Genomic DNA, 15,318 nt, shown 5'->3' with positions numbered 1-15,318 from the left:
GCCTGTCCAGGAGGCGAGGAGGGTGCTGCTCACCTCCACTGGGCGGGACCCGGAACCATGGCCCGAGGGAGCAGGGCAGGGAGAAAGGGAGCTGCCCTGCCCACCAGGAAGTGTGGGTGTAGAGACTGACCTTGCCCTGGACTCAGGCCTGAATGACATAGGGCAGGCACCTCATAGGGGCCAGCAGGCTGGGCAGCCAGCCCAGAACCCAGAGTCCAGAGCAGCAGTGGCCCAGAGACCAGACACAGGCCCAGGACCCAGCTGTCCCAGCGTGTGACAGGCAGACCAGCCGGGGGGAGGGTTTGGATAGGCTAGCGTGGAGCACAGAGGGCAGGTGTCCAGCATGGCACCCCTCCTCCAGGAAGCTTTCCAAGCCCCATGGTCCCTGCTGAGCGCTGCACCCTGGGCTGGAATGACCCCGACTTCCGCCCCACCGCAGTCCTGCCTAGGCTGGGAGGGGACTGGGGCACCATTGGGGGAGGCCCTGGGGCCCTCACCTCATCTCTCTGTCGCCCTACTTCCGCCAGCACACGTCCACTCAGATCACTGAACAGTGTTTATTGAGTGCCGCCTGCAGCCAGCTCCTGTGCTGGGCACGGCCTCCCATCCTGAGAACAGGGGCCCACAGACCCCACCCCAGCAGGGCTGCCAAGGGACAGAGGCAGCCACCGATATGTCTGTGTCGCCCATGGTGTCCGGTCACTGCTGCTGCCTCTTCTGCATGGTCCGGGGGACTAGTCCTAGTCACCACCCCACCCACTTCCACCATCGTGGGGAGCAGGGCCGGGCCCGAAGCAGGGCACAGAGTCCTTGCTCCTGAGGGCCAGCCCTGGGAGGGCTCCTGGGAGGGTCTGGCTCGGGGTCCACTGACGGAGGATGGCCAGGCCTCACACCCACAGGTCCCCCAGTTGGCCCTTGTCCTCTGACAGCTGCTCCCCCCGCTCCTCCTCAGGGAACTGGCAGCTGCAGGCATCCTCAGCTGGTGGTGGTGCCTCCAGGAGCAGCTGGGTCTCTGCAGAGGGGCTGTGGTCAGCAGGGCGGCCGGAGGTCCACCTCCCCTGCCCCAGGGCACCACTGACCTGTGGGGCATCCTCGCTGCCTCTTCAGCTGCCAGACGTGCAGGCCAACCTGGGCCACAGTCAGGATCAGGATGCAAGTGGCCACCACAAGGAGGACGACAGTCAGCAGGTCGTGTGGTTCAGTGGGCAGCGGCCATGGGCTGCACACGGCATTGTGCGTCTTGTTCCCGGGGAATGTGGTGGGAAACCCAAACTGGGAGCAGCTGGGACACAAGGACACAGAGTCCTTGGTCAGCCCAGGAGGGACAGGAGAGACCCCTCCCTCAGTGTGGGCTCGACTGCCCGGCCGGCTGGGGCGCCCAGGACTCACTCTGCCCACGGTTTGCAGCGGCCCTCGCGACCCCCAGAGAAGGTCCCTGCAGCACAGTCCACACATGTGAAGCCAAAACGAAAACTCCCTGGAAACAGACAGACCGACACTCAGGCTTTGGGGTGGCTCAAGCGGGGTCTGTCTGGGGTCCAGCAGAACAACCCCACACCCTCGTCCATTTGACAGAGGCCTCTGACGCTCGCAGTGCTGGGACCCGGGGTACACCAGCGCCACGTGCGCCCCATTCCAGGGCAGGCGTCATGGGGCAGCAGCCTCGGAGGACCTGCGGCTGCGAGCCTGGGCTGCATGGAGGCTCCCGGGGGCATCAGGACCCTCACTCTGGACAGAGAAACCCAGGCTGAGCGGGAAGGACTCCCCAAAGCTGCACGGGCAGCAGGTGCCATGACTCAAACTCGGGCCGTGGTGCTAAGCGACAGAGCAGCCCCGACACTTGGGTTTTGTGGCACCTGCGATGCTGGCGTCTGCTGCCCGAGGACATGCCAGTCCTTCCACACTTACACACCACTCACCAGACACCTGCCCCACGAGCTCTGGTTGCACCCCTGGTCCGCCCCCTTGGCCTGCTTGGGGAGCAGCCGCCAGCACCTTACCGTGGGGCTGTGCCTCCTGGCCTGGCGGGCATGGGTGGTGCTGGCAGCTTGTGCACCGCGGGTCGGCACAGTGGAACTCAGGCTGGACACACGTGCAGTTCTGCTCAGGACAGACCTCGCCTGGAGGGAGGCACGCCAGCCCTCTCAGCAGCTGGGCCGAGCCCTCCCTCCCTGGGGCTCCCGCCAGCCTTCCACAGGAACGAGGTGTCAGGCAGGGCAGCCTGGAGCCCCCCGCCTCAGGCAGCCCCAGGGGGCAGAGGCACCTGTCTGGGAGCCAGGACTCTGCACTGGACCAGCAGTGTCCGCCCGTCCTGGATGCCCAGCTCCTCAGCCCACAGGGCCTGGCTGCATCCCCCCACTGTCCTGAAGATACTCCCACCCAGGGTGACTGTGACTCGGCATGTGACAGGAGCTGACCCTGTGGACACGAGAGTCACCTGGGGCCTGTGCCCCTCCTGCACTGCCCCCAGCAGCCATGCCCCTGGAGGTGGCCTGCCTGTCCTTCCCTGCATCACTGTCCACCACTCCCACCACACAGCCTCCCCTTCTCACCCGCCCAGGCCCCAGCAGGTGACGCTCTGGGTTGTTTTCCTGCAATATTTGTCCCCAGACTGGCACATTCCACCTGCCCCTCACCCAGGTGGGAGGCAGGGGGCGGTGAGGCAGAAGGCGGTGGGCTGTGACCCCAAACTGGGCAGGCAGTGGTCTGGGTGATGGCCAAGGGCTCACTTCCCACTCAGTAGGAACCAGGACAGCCCTCCTCCACCTCGGGACCCCAGCAGGGTCTTGGGAAAGGGTCCCGCAGCCCTGGCCCCTGTCTCCTCCTGGGGCCACTGGCCTGAGACGATCGAGCGCCGCCTCCCCCCGCGAGACTGCTCTGGGACCCAGGGCTCTGGACCCGGAAAGCTTGCCGGCCGCCGCCGCGGGCCGGGTCTGAGCACGGGCAGGGGGCGCTGCAGGTGGCCCTCGGGCTGGGCGCCTTACCCGGGGCGCAGGAGCGGCAGCAGCGCGCGTCGGTCCCCGTCCCACGCAGATGGCGGCCGGGCCCGCAGCTGGGACCCCCGGCGGCGCGGTGGCCCAGGCCGAGCGCGCACAGCAGCGTCAGGCCGCACAGGGCCACCCGCGAGCCCCTCGCCCGCATGGCCCCCGCCGCCCCCTCTGAGCCGCGGAATTTAGGAGGCCCGGCTCCGCCCCCCAGCGGGACACGCCCAAACCTGTCCGCAGCCGCGCCTCTGCCGCGCCCCAAGGGGCGAGAAGGTGTTCCCAGCGGGACCTCCAACACCCGCGACTCCGGAGGAGCTACTATGTGTGATTGTAATGGTGGGTACGTGTCATTTCACATTTGTCGAAACCTCAGAATGCACGGCGCCCCGCGACCCCACTGCAAGCTGTGGGCTCTGGGAGACGATGCCCTGTGGGTGCAGGGCCTTAGCTGTAACCAACGTCCCTCTGTGGGGTGTGGACAGTGGGGGAGGCGCTGCATGTGGGGGGATATGGGAATCTCTGTACCTTCCCCTCAGTCTTGCTGTGAACCTAAAACTGTTCTAAAAAATAAAGTGTATTTTTTTAAAAATGTACGGACCCGGGTGGGACCCTCAAGGGGGCGGGGTCTCAGGACAGGCTTCAGGTGAGGAGGGGGTGTTCAGGAGACACACTGCAGGGTGATCTGGGGGGCCCTAAGTGTTTATGCCTTTTGCCCAGGAATTCCCACGTAGAAACTAAATATGTCCCAAATGTGTGTGCGTGTGTGTGTGTTGTGGGGGGGACACAACTACATCCCCAGCCGTGTCACAGGGGGCGCGAGGGTGGGGGGGTCAGAATGTTTTCTATGCAAATCCTGTGGCCACCAGGTCTGGAGGGATGGGGTGTGGGCGAGGGCCGTGGGGTCGGTGCAGGAGGCGGGTGGCAGACGATGTCCTGAGTCATCGCAGGTGGGCAGCGCCCAGGGTCGGGCTCTCAGGGGATCCCCCAGCGGGGCAATTTGCTGTGCCCCCTCCCTCCTGGCTGAGGCCCCTTCCCACCTCCAGCTTTCTCGGGAGGCCCCACAGGCTTTCAAAGATCTTCAGGGACCCCAAAAGGAGATGGAATGAAGTCCCTCATCCTCTGTGAAGCCCCAGACCTGAGCCCACGCCCGCCCTGGCGGATCCGCACCACAGGACGGAGCCCATCAGGGCTTAGAGCCCCTGGGAGCCCCGTCACACCCTCAGCCCAGGCACCTCCTCGGGACTTGGGGTGCTGGAAAGGGCTGGCGAGGAGACGCCAGGGCAAGGATTGAACCTCAAGGACCTGAAGCTCGGGGAGGAGGCAGCTTGTCCAGGTCCAGCTCTGACCACTGGACCAGCTCCAACCCAGATCTCCTCAGACAAATCCAGTCTCCTTGGAGGCTGTGGAGGGCCCCTGACGGAGCTCTCGAGCCACAGAGAGCTCACCGTGAGGCTGTCCCTTGTCTCTCTGAGCCTCAGTTTCCCCATGTGGCATGGAGGGGTTCTGTGGCGCTGCCTCCTCCAGTAAGCCTCTCTGGATTGCCCAGCTTATTTCCCTCCAGCAGAGGTGCAGGGGGAGCTGAAATGCTCGGGGAGCGGGGCAGGAGCCTCAGGGTGTGACCATGGCTGCGCCCATGGCTGGAGGTGTGGTGACAGCCACAATGTGGGCAAACCCAAGAGAACTTATTCAAGCCCCTTCGAGACCTGCAGCCGCCACCTCACCTGGGGCAACAAGCGTCCTTCTTCCGAAGGAACCGACAAGAACGAGCAGTTGGTGACTCCGCTTTGCTCTCCAGCCTCTCCTCAGAGAAAGGGGGGGGGGACTCCAGGGTGGTGGCAGCTCCAGGCTGCCAGAGGGCCGGGGGTCCAGAGGCCCTCTCTGAGGAGCCCCAGGGTCTCTGTTCAGCTCCTCGGTGGGAAGGTGGGTCTGAGCGCTGGGACAGGACGGGAAGGGAGGCCATCTGGCCTGACCTGGACGCTGGGTAGAGGCGGAGAAATGGGCAATTCTGGACCTTCTTCCGCTGCCCATTTTAAAGGCCTGAGAAGTCAGGTCTGTGCCAGCACAGGGTCACCCAAGGTAAATGCCCAGTATACTGTGGCCCAAGAAATTATGATAAATCCCCTACAAATGATGCTTGCCAGACCATGTCGTGCATTGGCCGGTCCTTCTGGAAGCAGGGACAGAGTTAGAACCTTCTGGAAGTGGTGTGGGGGGTGCGAAGGTGCAGAGGAGGAAGCTGGGCTGGGCAGGAGGACATCCACTGTGGGGTCCTGTGGGGAGAGGCCGGCCCGGCCCAGCAGGCACCAGGAGGGGAGGTTGTCCGCGGGTGGGGCCCGGCCCTTCGTGACAACCATCACACGCCACGGACATCAGAGCGCCTGAATCCTGTGCCCACAGAGATGGTGGCTGTGAGTGGGGCCCTCCAGAGGCAAGAGTGACGCCAGCAAAATGTCAGTGCTGGCGTCGGCCTTCCTGTCCCAGCAACTCCGGAAGGCCCCTCCCGGCCCAGCCGCAGGCTGCGTGAGTGAGCGAGTGTCTGTGACCGGGCAGTGGGGCGAGAGGAGATTTTTATCTGCTTGTCTGTATTTTCCAATGCTTTATGAGCGTTTCAGCTCCCACGAGTAACACACGTTCATGGCAGCTGAGGGTTCACAGGGAGCCCTGGCGTTAACCAGAGAGGCCATGGTGGGTGTGGAGAGAGCCCAGGGGCACACCCAGCAGGGCAGGAGGGGGCACCAGGCGGGCCCTGGCGGAGGGGCCGGGTGGGGAGTGTGCTCAGGGGCAGTGTGGAAGCTGAGAGCAGGTGACCAACATCTGTGAGGCAGACGAAACAGCGGGCTGGACAAGGAGCCTGGCTGGGGGAGAGATGGGAGGTCTGGCGGGGAGGTTCTTTCCCATGACCTTCAACCTTCCAGGCCCCAAGGACCCAGCCCCCCAGCCCCCAGCCCCACAGCCCCTCCTGGGGACCCCTAGCCTCTGTGCTGCCCTGGAGTCAGTGGTGCCAACTGCTGCCTGTCTCAAGGGCAGGGATGACGTAGTTTTGCCCCCTGCTGAATCCTGCTCCAGAGGCCAGGGACGGGCAGACGCTGCTGGCCAGATGCAGGATGGCTCGGTCTTCCCTTCACAGCAGCGGGAGGTTCAAGGGAAGGGTTCAAGGAGAGAGGGGTTGGATGGGCCTCTGCGGCGACTTTGGGGAGAAAGCTGACCCAAGAAACAAGGAGAGGCTGGGGGCGCTGGGGTTCCGCCTAAAGCAGAGCCCTGAGTCCTCACGGACCAAGTGTCCGTCAGGAGGCCTTTGGCTGAGAGATGCCGCCAGCCGTGAAGGGCATTCACCACCTGGCACCATCAGGATACCCCAGCAGGAGGCGGCGGGGGGTCGAGAACCTTTCTCTGCTCTGCCACACAGAAGGCAAGTCCTAGTCAGTGGGACTGGAGGGCCTCGGCCAGCAGGAGCGGGAGGGGGCAGCGGGAGAGTGAGGGAGCCAGAGGGGAGCCTGCCAGGCCGCCTGCCAGGAGGCCGCACACGGTCACAGTGAACCCGTGCAAAGGTGCCAGGGCCTCCAGGGCTCTCACTCACCAGTAGAGCCAGCCTCTCACGCCTGGGTGGCGTTTTCTTTCTGGCTCGTGGTACAGTACAAACACCGAGGGTGGGGCCTTCGCCTCCCGTGCCGCGAGGACGTGAGTCGTGGCTTGTGGTTTCCCTCACGCGGGTTGGTCACACACCCATTGAGCTCCTGCGGCTGATCGGGCTTCCTGTGCACTCTTCAGCCTCGGCTTCAGGGGAGCTTTTTAAACCAGGTGCAACGTGCGTGGCGAAGGGCCTTTCACCAGTGGGCACCCATGTTCTAGGACGCTGGCCCAAGGCCCGCCTGCAGCCCAGGGCGGGCTCTGGCCCCAGACGGCGGGTGGCTCGCTGCCCCTTGGCCTTGCCTCCACACCGGGAGGTGCTGCGTGGAGCAGGAGCACCCACCCTCAGTGCTGGCCGGCCGGCCCCCTCTGAGCGTGCTGCACTGTCCTTGTCCACTCTGCTCTCAGTGGACGCTCCAGCTTTTCCACTTTGGGAGCTTTTTGCATAAAGCTGCTATGCACGTGTTTGTTCACGCCCCAGTGGACAGAAGTGATGCGGCCCTCGTACCAGTTGCCCGGCATTAACCCAGCACGTGTGGTGTCAGAGTCAAAGGCGCTCAACCCCCTCACTGCTTCTTTGAGTTATGTTCTCCTGTAAATATCAGTTTCTTTGACCTTTGTATCCTTGAAGTTTGTTACAGGGAAACTGATATCCAGCGAAGAGCAAGCAGCTGAAGCTCCCCAGACCCCAACTCCTCGGCTTCCTGGCGCCAGTATCCACCACCCACCAGGGAGGCAGACAGCCGAGGACACCCACCTGCGGACGCCCCTCTCTGGCATGTCTCCCTGCAAGGAGCCTCACAAGGCCAAACGCAGGCTGGTGGGAAGGCGCCCGCCAGCACCGCCACAGGCTCCCTCCCCACAAGCAGCTGCACTCCTCGCAACCTTTAAAACCCCTACCTCTCATCTTTCTGGGAAATGAATTTGAGGGCTTACTCTCGTCTCCCAGCTGAGGTCACCCGAAATAGACCCCCTGCCTTGCCATCAGCCTGGCGCTCCAGTTTCTTGTCTGGCCCCTCTGGTGTGGCTGGTAAGGAACCTGTGTTTGTGTCTGGTAGCACAACCAGTTCCCCAAAGTGGCTGCTACCTTCAGGCCCACCCATGGCCTGGGAGTGTGAGCGCCACCCACTACCAGGGACTCCCCAGTGGCACTCGGCCCTGGACCCAGAGCACACCAAGTGGACCCTGGGGGACGTGGGGCCCTGCGGGCACTGGTGGGGAGTCTTGGGGGTCACCACGCACTCAGGTTTAGCAGGGCGCAGGTCCTGAGGGGCCAGGAGAAAGAAGAAACGGACACTCGCTCTCTCTCCTCAGAGGGGCACACGGAGACACGAGGGTGGTCCTCAAATGCCCCGTTTGGGACCAGGGCCTCAGGCTCCCACCACTAGCACCTGCCCAGGATCCCTGCCCATGCCCTCTCGACTGGCCCCAGTGCAGGGCCGTGGGTCCACTCCCCCAGGGTCAGGATCTAGTCGCATTAGCGGCTTCTGCATTTGCCCAACAAGCCGATAGCGTTGTCCCTCTCCCAGCACATTTATTTTGGCCTCCCCTACACACAGGGACTGGGATGGGCCCAGAGAATGGGGAAGGACAGCGGCCCTGGGGTCTCGGAGTGGTCTACTCGAGCCCCCTGCCCCACACCCCTTCGTCGGTTGGAGACCCCACCCCAGCCCCCTGGTGCCATCAGAGACCCACATCTGCCAACGTCATTTATTGGGGCACCACCCTGAGCAGGGAGTATGCACAGCATACATAGCAGAGCCCTAGGGGGCCAGCCCAGGAGCACCTAAAACGGAGCAGGGCAGGGTGACAGGCACTGGGGCCATGGGGTGACAAGGTCACAGGGTCATGGGGCAATGGGATCATAGTGTTATGGGGCCATGGGCAATGGGGTATGGGACAATGGGCTGATGGGCTGATGAAGTGATTAAGTGATGGGGTGACAGGGCAAGGGGGTGACGGGTGATGGGATAATGGGGTGATGGGACAATGGGGTGATGGGGTTATGGGTCATAGGTTGATGAGGTGACAGGGCGATGGGACAATGAGGTGATGGGGCAAAGGGGTGATGGGGTGATGAGGTGTTGGGGTAATGGGCAGTGGGTTGTTGGGGTGATGGAGTGATGGTGTTGGGATGATAGGGCAATGGGGTGATGGGGCAATGGGGTGATGGGGTGCAGCGGCCTGCACCTGGGAGTGCTCCCACTGCCCATGAGATCCGGTGGACCCTCTGGGGCCCCAGCCTGGAGAGGAGGCACTGGCTCCACCCCAGCAGACGCTGCTCAGATCTTGGCCAGGGTGGAGTTTGCATCAGCATGCTCCTCTTGGATGGGGGTCCGGAAGCTGTTTCCTCCTGGGGAGGAGGAAGGCATGATAGGTGGGAGGTGGGCAGGGGTCTCACCCCTCCAGGAGGCAGCTGGGCTGGGGCCCATGGTGGGCACTCACCGGGGGGCTTGGGGACGTTGGGTGGCAGCCTCCAGGCCCTGTGGTGCAGGAACAGGGCCAGCACAGCAGCCACGGGGGCAAGTAGGCCCAGGCCCAGGGCCAGGCCCAGGATGGCGGCCAGCTCAGGGCCTGCGGGGAGGCAGGGCCTGCTGGGGTGGGGTCCACCACAGGACAGGGTCCACCACAGGAGGGCCCTAGTGAGGCAAGAGGGCAGCTCCCCCCATCCCCCATTTTGGGTTGAAGGAAGGCCCTACTGGGGTGAGGCCAGGCCCACTTACCCCTGGGAGGCTCTGTGGGGGGCGTGGAGGGCCCCTGTGAGACCCTAGGCCAGGAAGTGGTGGGCTGGGTGGTGGGGGCCCAGGCTGGGGGACCCTGGGTCTCCCAGGGTGGTGTGGCTGGAGGGCTTCTGTCCTCACAGACAGCATCCGAGCTATTGCTGGCCAGCTGCAGAGTGCGCTTTCCCACCGAGGTACAGCTGAGGGGGGCAGGGGTGTTCATCAGGCCAGAGGCCCCTTGACTCCTACCCAATCGATCAGATGGGCCCAGGACTGGGACAGGACTAAGGAGATGTGAGGAACCATGGGGGGTCCACCCTGGGTCATTCAGGCAGCATCAGATTCCAGACCAAATGTGGCCAGGAGAGAGGCCAAGGACCCTGCCCAGGCCCCCACCCCCCAGGAAACCTCATCCCACCCTGCAGGGTCTCCAAAGCCCCCTGCTCTGCCTCCCACACCCTCATCCCCCCATTCCTTCTTGTTCCCTCTGCTCCCCACACTGGCTGCTCCTGATCTTCTGCCACCTGCACCTTACACTCCCGACCCAGGCTGGCTCTTCTCTTCCTGCCCCCACCACGTATGCCCTGCAAAGACAGGAGCCTCCCAGCTGTGGGGGGGAGGGTCTCACATGCTCCCGGGGCCTGGGCTGGGATCACACAGGCTCCCCACTCCAGCCCAGCAGGAAAGCCAGTGGCAGGAGCATGGGGGCAGGGGCCGTGGAAGGCCAGGGGTCATGGGAGCCGGGGCCATTGTAGGGGGCAGGGGCCAGGAGCTCCCCCAGCCAGTGGCTTCCTGCTCCTTGGCCTGGCCCCCCGTTCCAAGGCACCTAGGCCACCTGAGCCCTCCAGCCCTAGGAGACTCACTTGGTCCAGGGCTTGCAGGCCTGGTTGTTGCCCGGAGAGAAGTGTCCTGGGGGGCACGGGGCACAGTCTGCAACAAAGACAGCAGGACAGGCTCTGCCCATCTGCAGCTGCTCTGGGGGCCTGGATGCTGCAGCTACTGGGGGCTGGGCCTGTGGGCACTCACCCCCCATGGGCCCCAGAAGCCTCTCCCTGCCCACATTCCTCCCACTGGCCCTGATCCAGATCCCCCTACCCCCATCTTGGCAGACCTGTTGGAGAAGTGGCATTTGGCCTGGCCTGGGGTGACAGTTGTGTTAAATGGGGAAGTGACAGCATGTAACGTAAGGATGTGCCTCTCTTAGACGTTTCCCAGGGCCCCCTCAGGCACATGCTGCCCCCCACCCCTGGCTCACCAACTCCCAGCTTGTAGCCATGCTTGGGCTGAGTGCCAGGCCGGCAGCGGCAGACGGTGTCCTGTGTGGATGTGCATCTCTGCTTGGGTTCGCTCCCACTTCCTGAGGCGGCGGGGCACAGTTGGCAGGGTGACCGGGATGCCAAGCAGGCTGGAGACCTGAGGCCCGGGGTCCGCAGCAGCCTCCCCAGACCAGCTGCCCCCTCACAGCCTGCTGGCCCCTGGTTCTCTCCAATCCCTGGACACCGTGTCCCTCCTGGCCACATTGCCCCGGGGACGGCCCTGTGGCAGCTCCAGCCTCCCTCCCCACACTCCCTCCAGCCTGCAGTGGGACCCTCTGTGGCCCTTGGCTCCCAGGTCTAATCCCCGACAGGCCGTGTGGCCCACACATGCTCCACGTGGCCTCAGCCCCCATGGGAGGAGGGAGATGCCCCTGGGGGATGCCTCGGCTGCTCACGGGACCCCCAGGGCGGAGCAGACGCCCTGTGGTCTAGGGTTTGTTTCTGTGGCTTCTGTGAAGGTGGGTGCTGGGCGGGCCAGGGTGCGGCGGGCTGGGCACTCACTCTGGTTGCACTGGGTGCAGGGCTTGCAGGCCTCGTAGTTTGTGGCCTCGTTGTAGTAGCCGGGCTTGCACGGGAGGCACACCGTGTCCTTGCGTTGGGTGCAGCGGCTCTCCATCCCGTACCCTGTAGCGGGAGGCCAGGGTCGGGACTCGGCGCAGCCGGGCCCTCCCATCCTGGCAGCCCTGCCCAGCCTCTGGCTGGCCCAATGTCCCAGGTCTGGCTCCAGGTCACCCAGCACCCTGTCACCCTGAGTCCACTTGCCCCACAACACCTGTGCCCTGTGACCCCATCTAAGTGTCCTGTCCCCATGTCCCCTGTCCTCTCATCCCCATGTCCTTCATAGCCATGTCCCCGTGTCCCTGCAGGTGCCCCTCCCCGATTCCATGGCCAGGCCACTCACCTGGATCACACTCTTGACAGCACCTGCCGCCACTGGGGTAGGTGTTCCCAACACAGTTTTGCCCGGCTGCAGCGCCCAGCACAAGTCCGAGGAGCAGGAGGGCTGCACAGGGTGCCCTGGGCCGCTGAGCCTCCACACACATCCTCATCTCCGCTGGCGGCGCAGGAGTCTGGGGTTTTTCCTTGCAGGATGTGGCTATAAGGGCTGCGGGGGAGGGGTGGGGCGGGCAGGAGGAGGAGGGGGCCAGGAGGAACGAGGCCCCAGGAAGGGCTGGTGCCCCCAGACCCAGGCCGGTGGCGGAAAAGCAGCTTGTCTGGGCAGCCCCCCAACAGACTGTGGCTTTCTCCTCTGCCCTGGGCCCTGGGGTCCCCAGCCCCTCGGGCCCCCAGCCCCTCAACTATACCCAGTGATCTCGGGCTCAGCCCAGCCAGCAACTGGGCACCAACCCAGACCCCTCCTGCAGCGTGCAGACCTGGGGCCAAAGTACGGACCCCGCCAAGGCGCCAGGCCGGATCCTCCAGCCCATCTGGTCTGCACCCACCCCACACACTAGACTCCTCCCACTCCCCTCTCACAGGGAAGGTGGAGCCCTTTTGGCCAGATGCCCTGGCTGCCCCCTACCCTGCCCAGCCCAGCCGAGCTGCCTGAACCAGGGTGGTCTCAGGCCCCTCCACCTAGCTCCCCCCTTCTGGGCACCCACTTTCCCTGAACAGGGCACACTCATGAGGATGAGTGAGGGGCTGCTCCTGCAACCCCCTGCAGAAGACCACGTTCATGCCAATCCTCACCCCCTGGGCAAAAGGATGCACAGCGCCCATCGGTAAACTGAGGCAGCACAAGGAGTCGGGAGACATGTCCCTTCACAGTCTGGACCTTCTCCCCAACATCAGCTGCCAGGGGAGGGACAGCAGTGCCCCAGGCTCCAGAGTCTGGTCACCAGCCCAGGTGTCCTCATGACCAGTGCCCACAGGGTGAGTGTGCATGTGTGAAGGCATGAGGGCATGTGTGAGTGCATGCAAGTGTGTGCTAGTGTGTGAGCAGCTGAATGTGTCCCCAAATTTACACGTACTCAGAGGTGGGGCCTCTAAGGAGGTGATTAGGTTGGACGAGGTCACGAGGGTGGCCCTGACCCCAGAGGACTCATGTCTTTATAAGCAGAGGGTGAGACCCCAGGAGAGTACACAGAGAGACAGAGGCGTCAGGAGAAACCAGCCCTGCCCACGACCTCAGATGTCCAGCCCCCAGGACGGGGAGCCAAGACACATCTGTCCTGAAGCCACCCCATCCGCGGCATTGTTAGCAGACACCCGGGCAGACTCCACACGCTGCTGAGCAGCCTGCCCTGAATCCTGGATGTGACGCGTGGGCCTGGGAACAGGTGCAAGCCTGTGGCCATAGGTGTGCGGCACACGTGTGTCACTGGCCCCGTGTGCCAGGACGTGTCTGCTCCTGTGGGCACCTGGGTATGCATCTGGGGGTCCCATGAGGACAAACTGTCGGCGCCCACTCTGACCCCTTTGGCCAGACAGGGCCTGGAGGAGGGCCATGTCCCCTCTAGTGGCCGGGCCAACCCTGCCTCCCTGAAAACTCTGAGGGCTGCATCAGGGTCTCCCTGCCCCACCCCACACCCATCCTGGGTTGGGGACTTCCCGCAGCACCGCAGGAGAGGGAGAGGCTGGAAGGACCCAGGCGACCATCCCATGGAGCACTGGGCATCCTCGGCATCGGACTGGGCAGTCCCAGGACAGGTTGGGAGGGCCCGTGTGCTGAGTCACTATGGTGTGTAAAGGGAAGGAGCACATACACACACACACACGTGCACACATGCGTGAGTTTTCTTTCACACGCAGTTCTCTCTGACGTAGCTGGGAGCCCCTGAGGCTGGGGAGGCTACACTGCGTTGTTTTTGTACCTTTAAGTCTTAACCGCGGCACAGGATCACCTGTCCAACCATTCACTTAAAAAGGCTCAGGCAGGTGAGCAGGGCCGGGGCCAGGGGCCACGGTGGCCCCAGCAATCCACCAATTGATTGGTCATCTGTGAATTCCTGTTGGAGAAGTGGAGCACATTGTGCAGGGGTCTGCATGGCGGGTGGGCAGCAGTGACAACGGGGACTCTGGAAACTCCACGGCTCCCTTTCAGGCTCTGGCGTGGGGCGAAAAAGCCTGTGCTTGCCCCTTTCACAGGAGGAAATCAAGACACAGGATGGTAGGAACTCTTGCTTCCCACTTCCCGCGTCAGTGGGGAGCTGGGCTTTGAAGCCAGCTAGTCTATCCCACCACCCCGGCCTGGAAGCAGCCGTTCTGGACCACTCCCTCGGGGGACGACAAGCTCTCCTAGTCAGCAGAGCCTCCGGTCCTCTCAATCCTCAGTTCTTCCCCATTTTCTCATTGTCAAGCCCTCGGGGAACGACTCTCCCGCATTTCTAGGATCTCTTCCCTGTCTGTAAGATGGGGACACGGGGAGGGATGTGGTGCTGCTCCTGGCTGTGCCCTGAGCCACCTCTGCAGCCTCTGAAAGACTCGGACACCTAGGCCCACGCTCTAGGAGGGGAGCTCCCCAAACGAGGCCCCCCAACCATACTCAGTCCCCTATCTCCTGAATCTTGTGATCACAAGGTGTCAGGTGCAAATGGAAGAGTCAGGTGGAGCTGGGACACTTCGTGGTATAAAAAATATTTAGTCTTCATCCCCACTTCCTGGCACACAGCTCGTAAAACCCCCAGGATCCTGGGTGAGAAGAGTCTCTGGGATGCTGCTGGGGTGATGGGGGGCCAGGGCCCTGGATGGCTGCTGAGGATGGGCTGGTCCCCAGAAACACCAGGGCAGGACTGGAGGGTGGGAACTGCCCACCCACCCCAACCTCTGGAGGGGAGGGGGCCGGGACGGAGTTGAGGGTCCAATCGATCACAGCTGCGTATGGAATCGCCACCAAAACCCTACACTAGCTGGGGCTTGGAGAGCCTCCAAGCTGGTGGCCACCGGGGCCGGGGGGGGGGGGGGGGGGGTGGGGGGCAGGGGCAGGGCGCGGCTGGAAGCCCCGAGCCCCTCCCCCAGCCCGGCCATCCGGCTGCTCCTGCGTGGCATCCTTTCCACCGAGCCGCTCACAGTGAGTCAAGTGAAAAACAGAAAGTCTCGGGCGGGGGGCCTCCCGCAGGGCTGAGCTGGGAAGTCCCCACCGGCAGGATCGCGGGCACAGGTGAGAGCACCCAGCCCACCTGCGGGAAATTCCGCGCGGCCACGGAGGCCGGGGCAGGCCCACAGCGGGGTCAGCCCTCCCTGAGCCTCAGGGTGAGAGAGGGTCCGAGTGGTCTGGCATGCGTGGCGTGTGTGCCCATCTCCCACCAACCGGGAGAAATATCTTTTTCTCCTGCCAAGTAGACAAACAATAGTGGGCCCTGAGGTTGAGGAAGCTCGGGGTCTGGCAGGCAGTGCTCCACTCTAGGGTGACCTTCCCCATACCAGGGGCCATGTGGGGGCCGCCCACCCTCTGGTGCTGGTCTCTGCTGCCAAGGCTCCTAACCCCTGGCCCAGGACTCAGGGAGGCTCACGGTGACCCTAGGGCACAAATGTCCGTCACCCATATGCCCAGTCTCCATCCTAAGCGTCCAGCAGGGCCCCGGGCTCAGCCTGCACCTCTGTCTGCCCGAGCGTCACACACCTGCTCACTACCGACCCACCCACACGGGCCCAGCCCACTGCAGAGACCTCACTCCCACCACATGCTCAAGGCTGTTCTGTAAACAGCTTTTCCTCCTGTTTGGAAACCAA

At 63.8% G+C, this 15,318-nt stretch overlaps 2 protein-coding genes and 1 long non-coding RNA gene across 4 annotated transcripts; 1 reads left to right on the top strand and 2 right to left on the bottom strand.

Annotated features, from left to right (window-relative positions):
• Nucleotides 1-538: 538 nt before the first annotated feature.
• On the bottom strand, nt 539-3,305 carry TNFRSF18 (TNF receptor superfamily member 18). The gene is made up of 5 exons (XM_023636061.2): nt 2,985-3,305; nt 2,001-2,120; nt 1,390-1,477; nt 1,080-1,282; nt 539-1,012 (listed from the first exon to the last, which is right to left on the bottom strand). Exons 1-5 carry the CDS (start codon nt 3,139-3,141, stop codon nt 888-890), a joined length of 693 nt encoding a protein of 230 aa, XP_023491829.1. The 5' UTR covers nt 3,142-3,305; the 3' UTR covers nt 539-887.
• LOC111772484 (uncharacterized) lies at nt 3,032-7,598 on the top strand. The gene is made up of 2 exons (XR_002806372.2): nt 3,032-3,324; nt 7,243-7,598. It is a non-coding gene; the product is annotated as an uncharacterized lncRNA (long non-coding RNA).
• Nucleotides 7,599-8,307: 709 nt separating this feature from the next.
• On the bottom strand, nt 8,308-13,943 carry TNFRSF4 (TNF receptor superfamily member 4). 2 transcript variants are annotated; one of them, XM_001503562.6, is made up of 7 exons: nt 11,549-13,943; nt 11,149-11,271; nt 10,587-10,688; nt 10,195-10,261; nt 9,335-9,531; nt 9,057-9,185; nt 8,308-8,964 (listed from the first exon to the last, which is right to left on the bottom strand). In XM_001503562.6, exons 1-7 carry the CDS (start codon nt 11,694-11,696, stop codon nt 8,894-8,896), a joined length of 837 nt encoding a protein of 278 aa, XP_001503612.3. In that variant the 5' UTR covers nt 11,697-13,943; the 3' UTR covers nt 8,308-8,893. The 2 variants fall into 2 exon arrangements, with proteins under 2 accessions (XP_001503612.3, XP_005607657.1); XM_005607600.4 differs by lacking the exon at nt 9,057-9,185.
• Between the last annotated feature and the right edge of the window lie 1,375 nt (nt 13,944-15,318).

The sequence above is a fragment of the Equus caballus genome, chromosome 2 (assembly GCF_041296265.1).
Source record: "Equus caballus isolate H_3958 breed thoroughbred chromosome 2, TB-T2T, whole genome shotgun sequence".
Taxonomy (NCBI): Eukaryota; Metazoa; Chordata; class Mammalia; order Perissodactyla; family Equidae; genus Equus; species Equus caballus.
Note: the sequence above shows the minus strand (reverse complement) of the source record. Positions and strands in the feature narration are given on the sequence as shown.

Coding starts and splice junctions, on each gene's coding strand:
- TNFRSF4 (XM_001503562.6), bottom strand. CDS start 11,696: ATGAGGATGTGTGTGGAGGCTCAGCGGCCCAGGGCACCCTGTGCAGCC. Junction 10,689..11,148: donor CTGCACCCAGTGCAACCAGA/GTGAGTGCCCAG, acceptor CCGCCGCCTCAG/GAAGTGGGAGCGAACCCAAG. Junction 8,965..9,056: donor CAACGTCCCCAAGCCCCCCG/GTGAGTGCCCAC, acceptor CCTCCTCCCCAG/GAGGAAACAGCTTCCGGACC.
- TNFRSF18 (XM_023636061.2), bottom strand. CDS start 3,141: ATGCGGGCGAGGGGCTCGCGGGTGGCCCTGTGCGGCCTGACGCTGCTG. Junction 1,478..2,000: donor CCAGGAGGCACAGCCCCACG/GTAAGGTGCTGG, acceptor GTCTGTTTCCAG/GGAGTTTTCGTTTTGGCTTC. Junction 1,013..1,079: donor GCAGCGAGGATGCCCCACAG/GTCAGTGGTGCC, acceptor GCCCCTCTGCAG/AGACCCAGCTGCTCCTGGAG.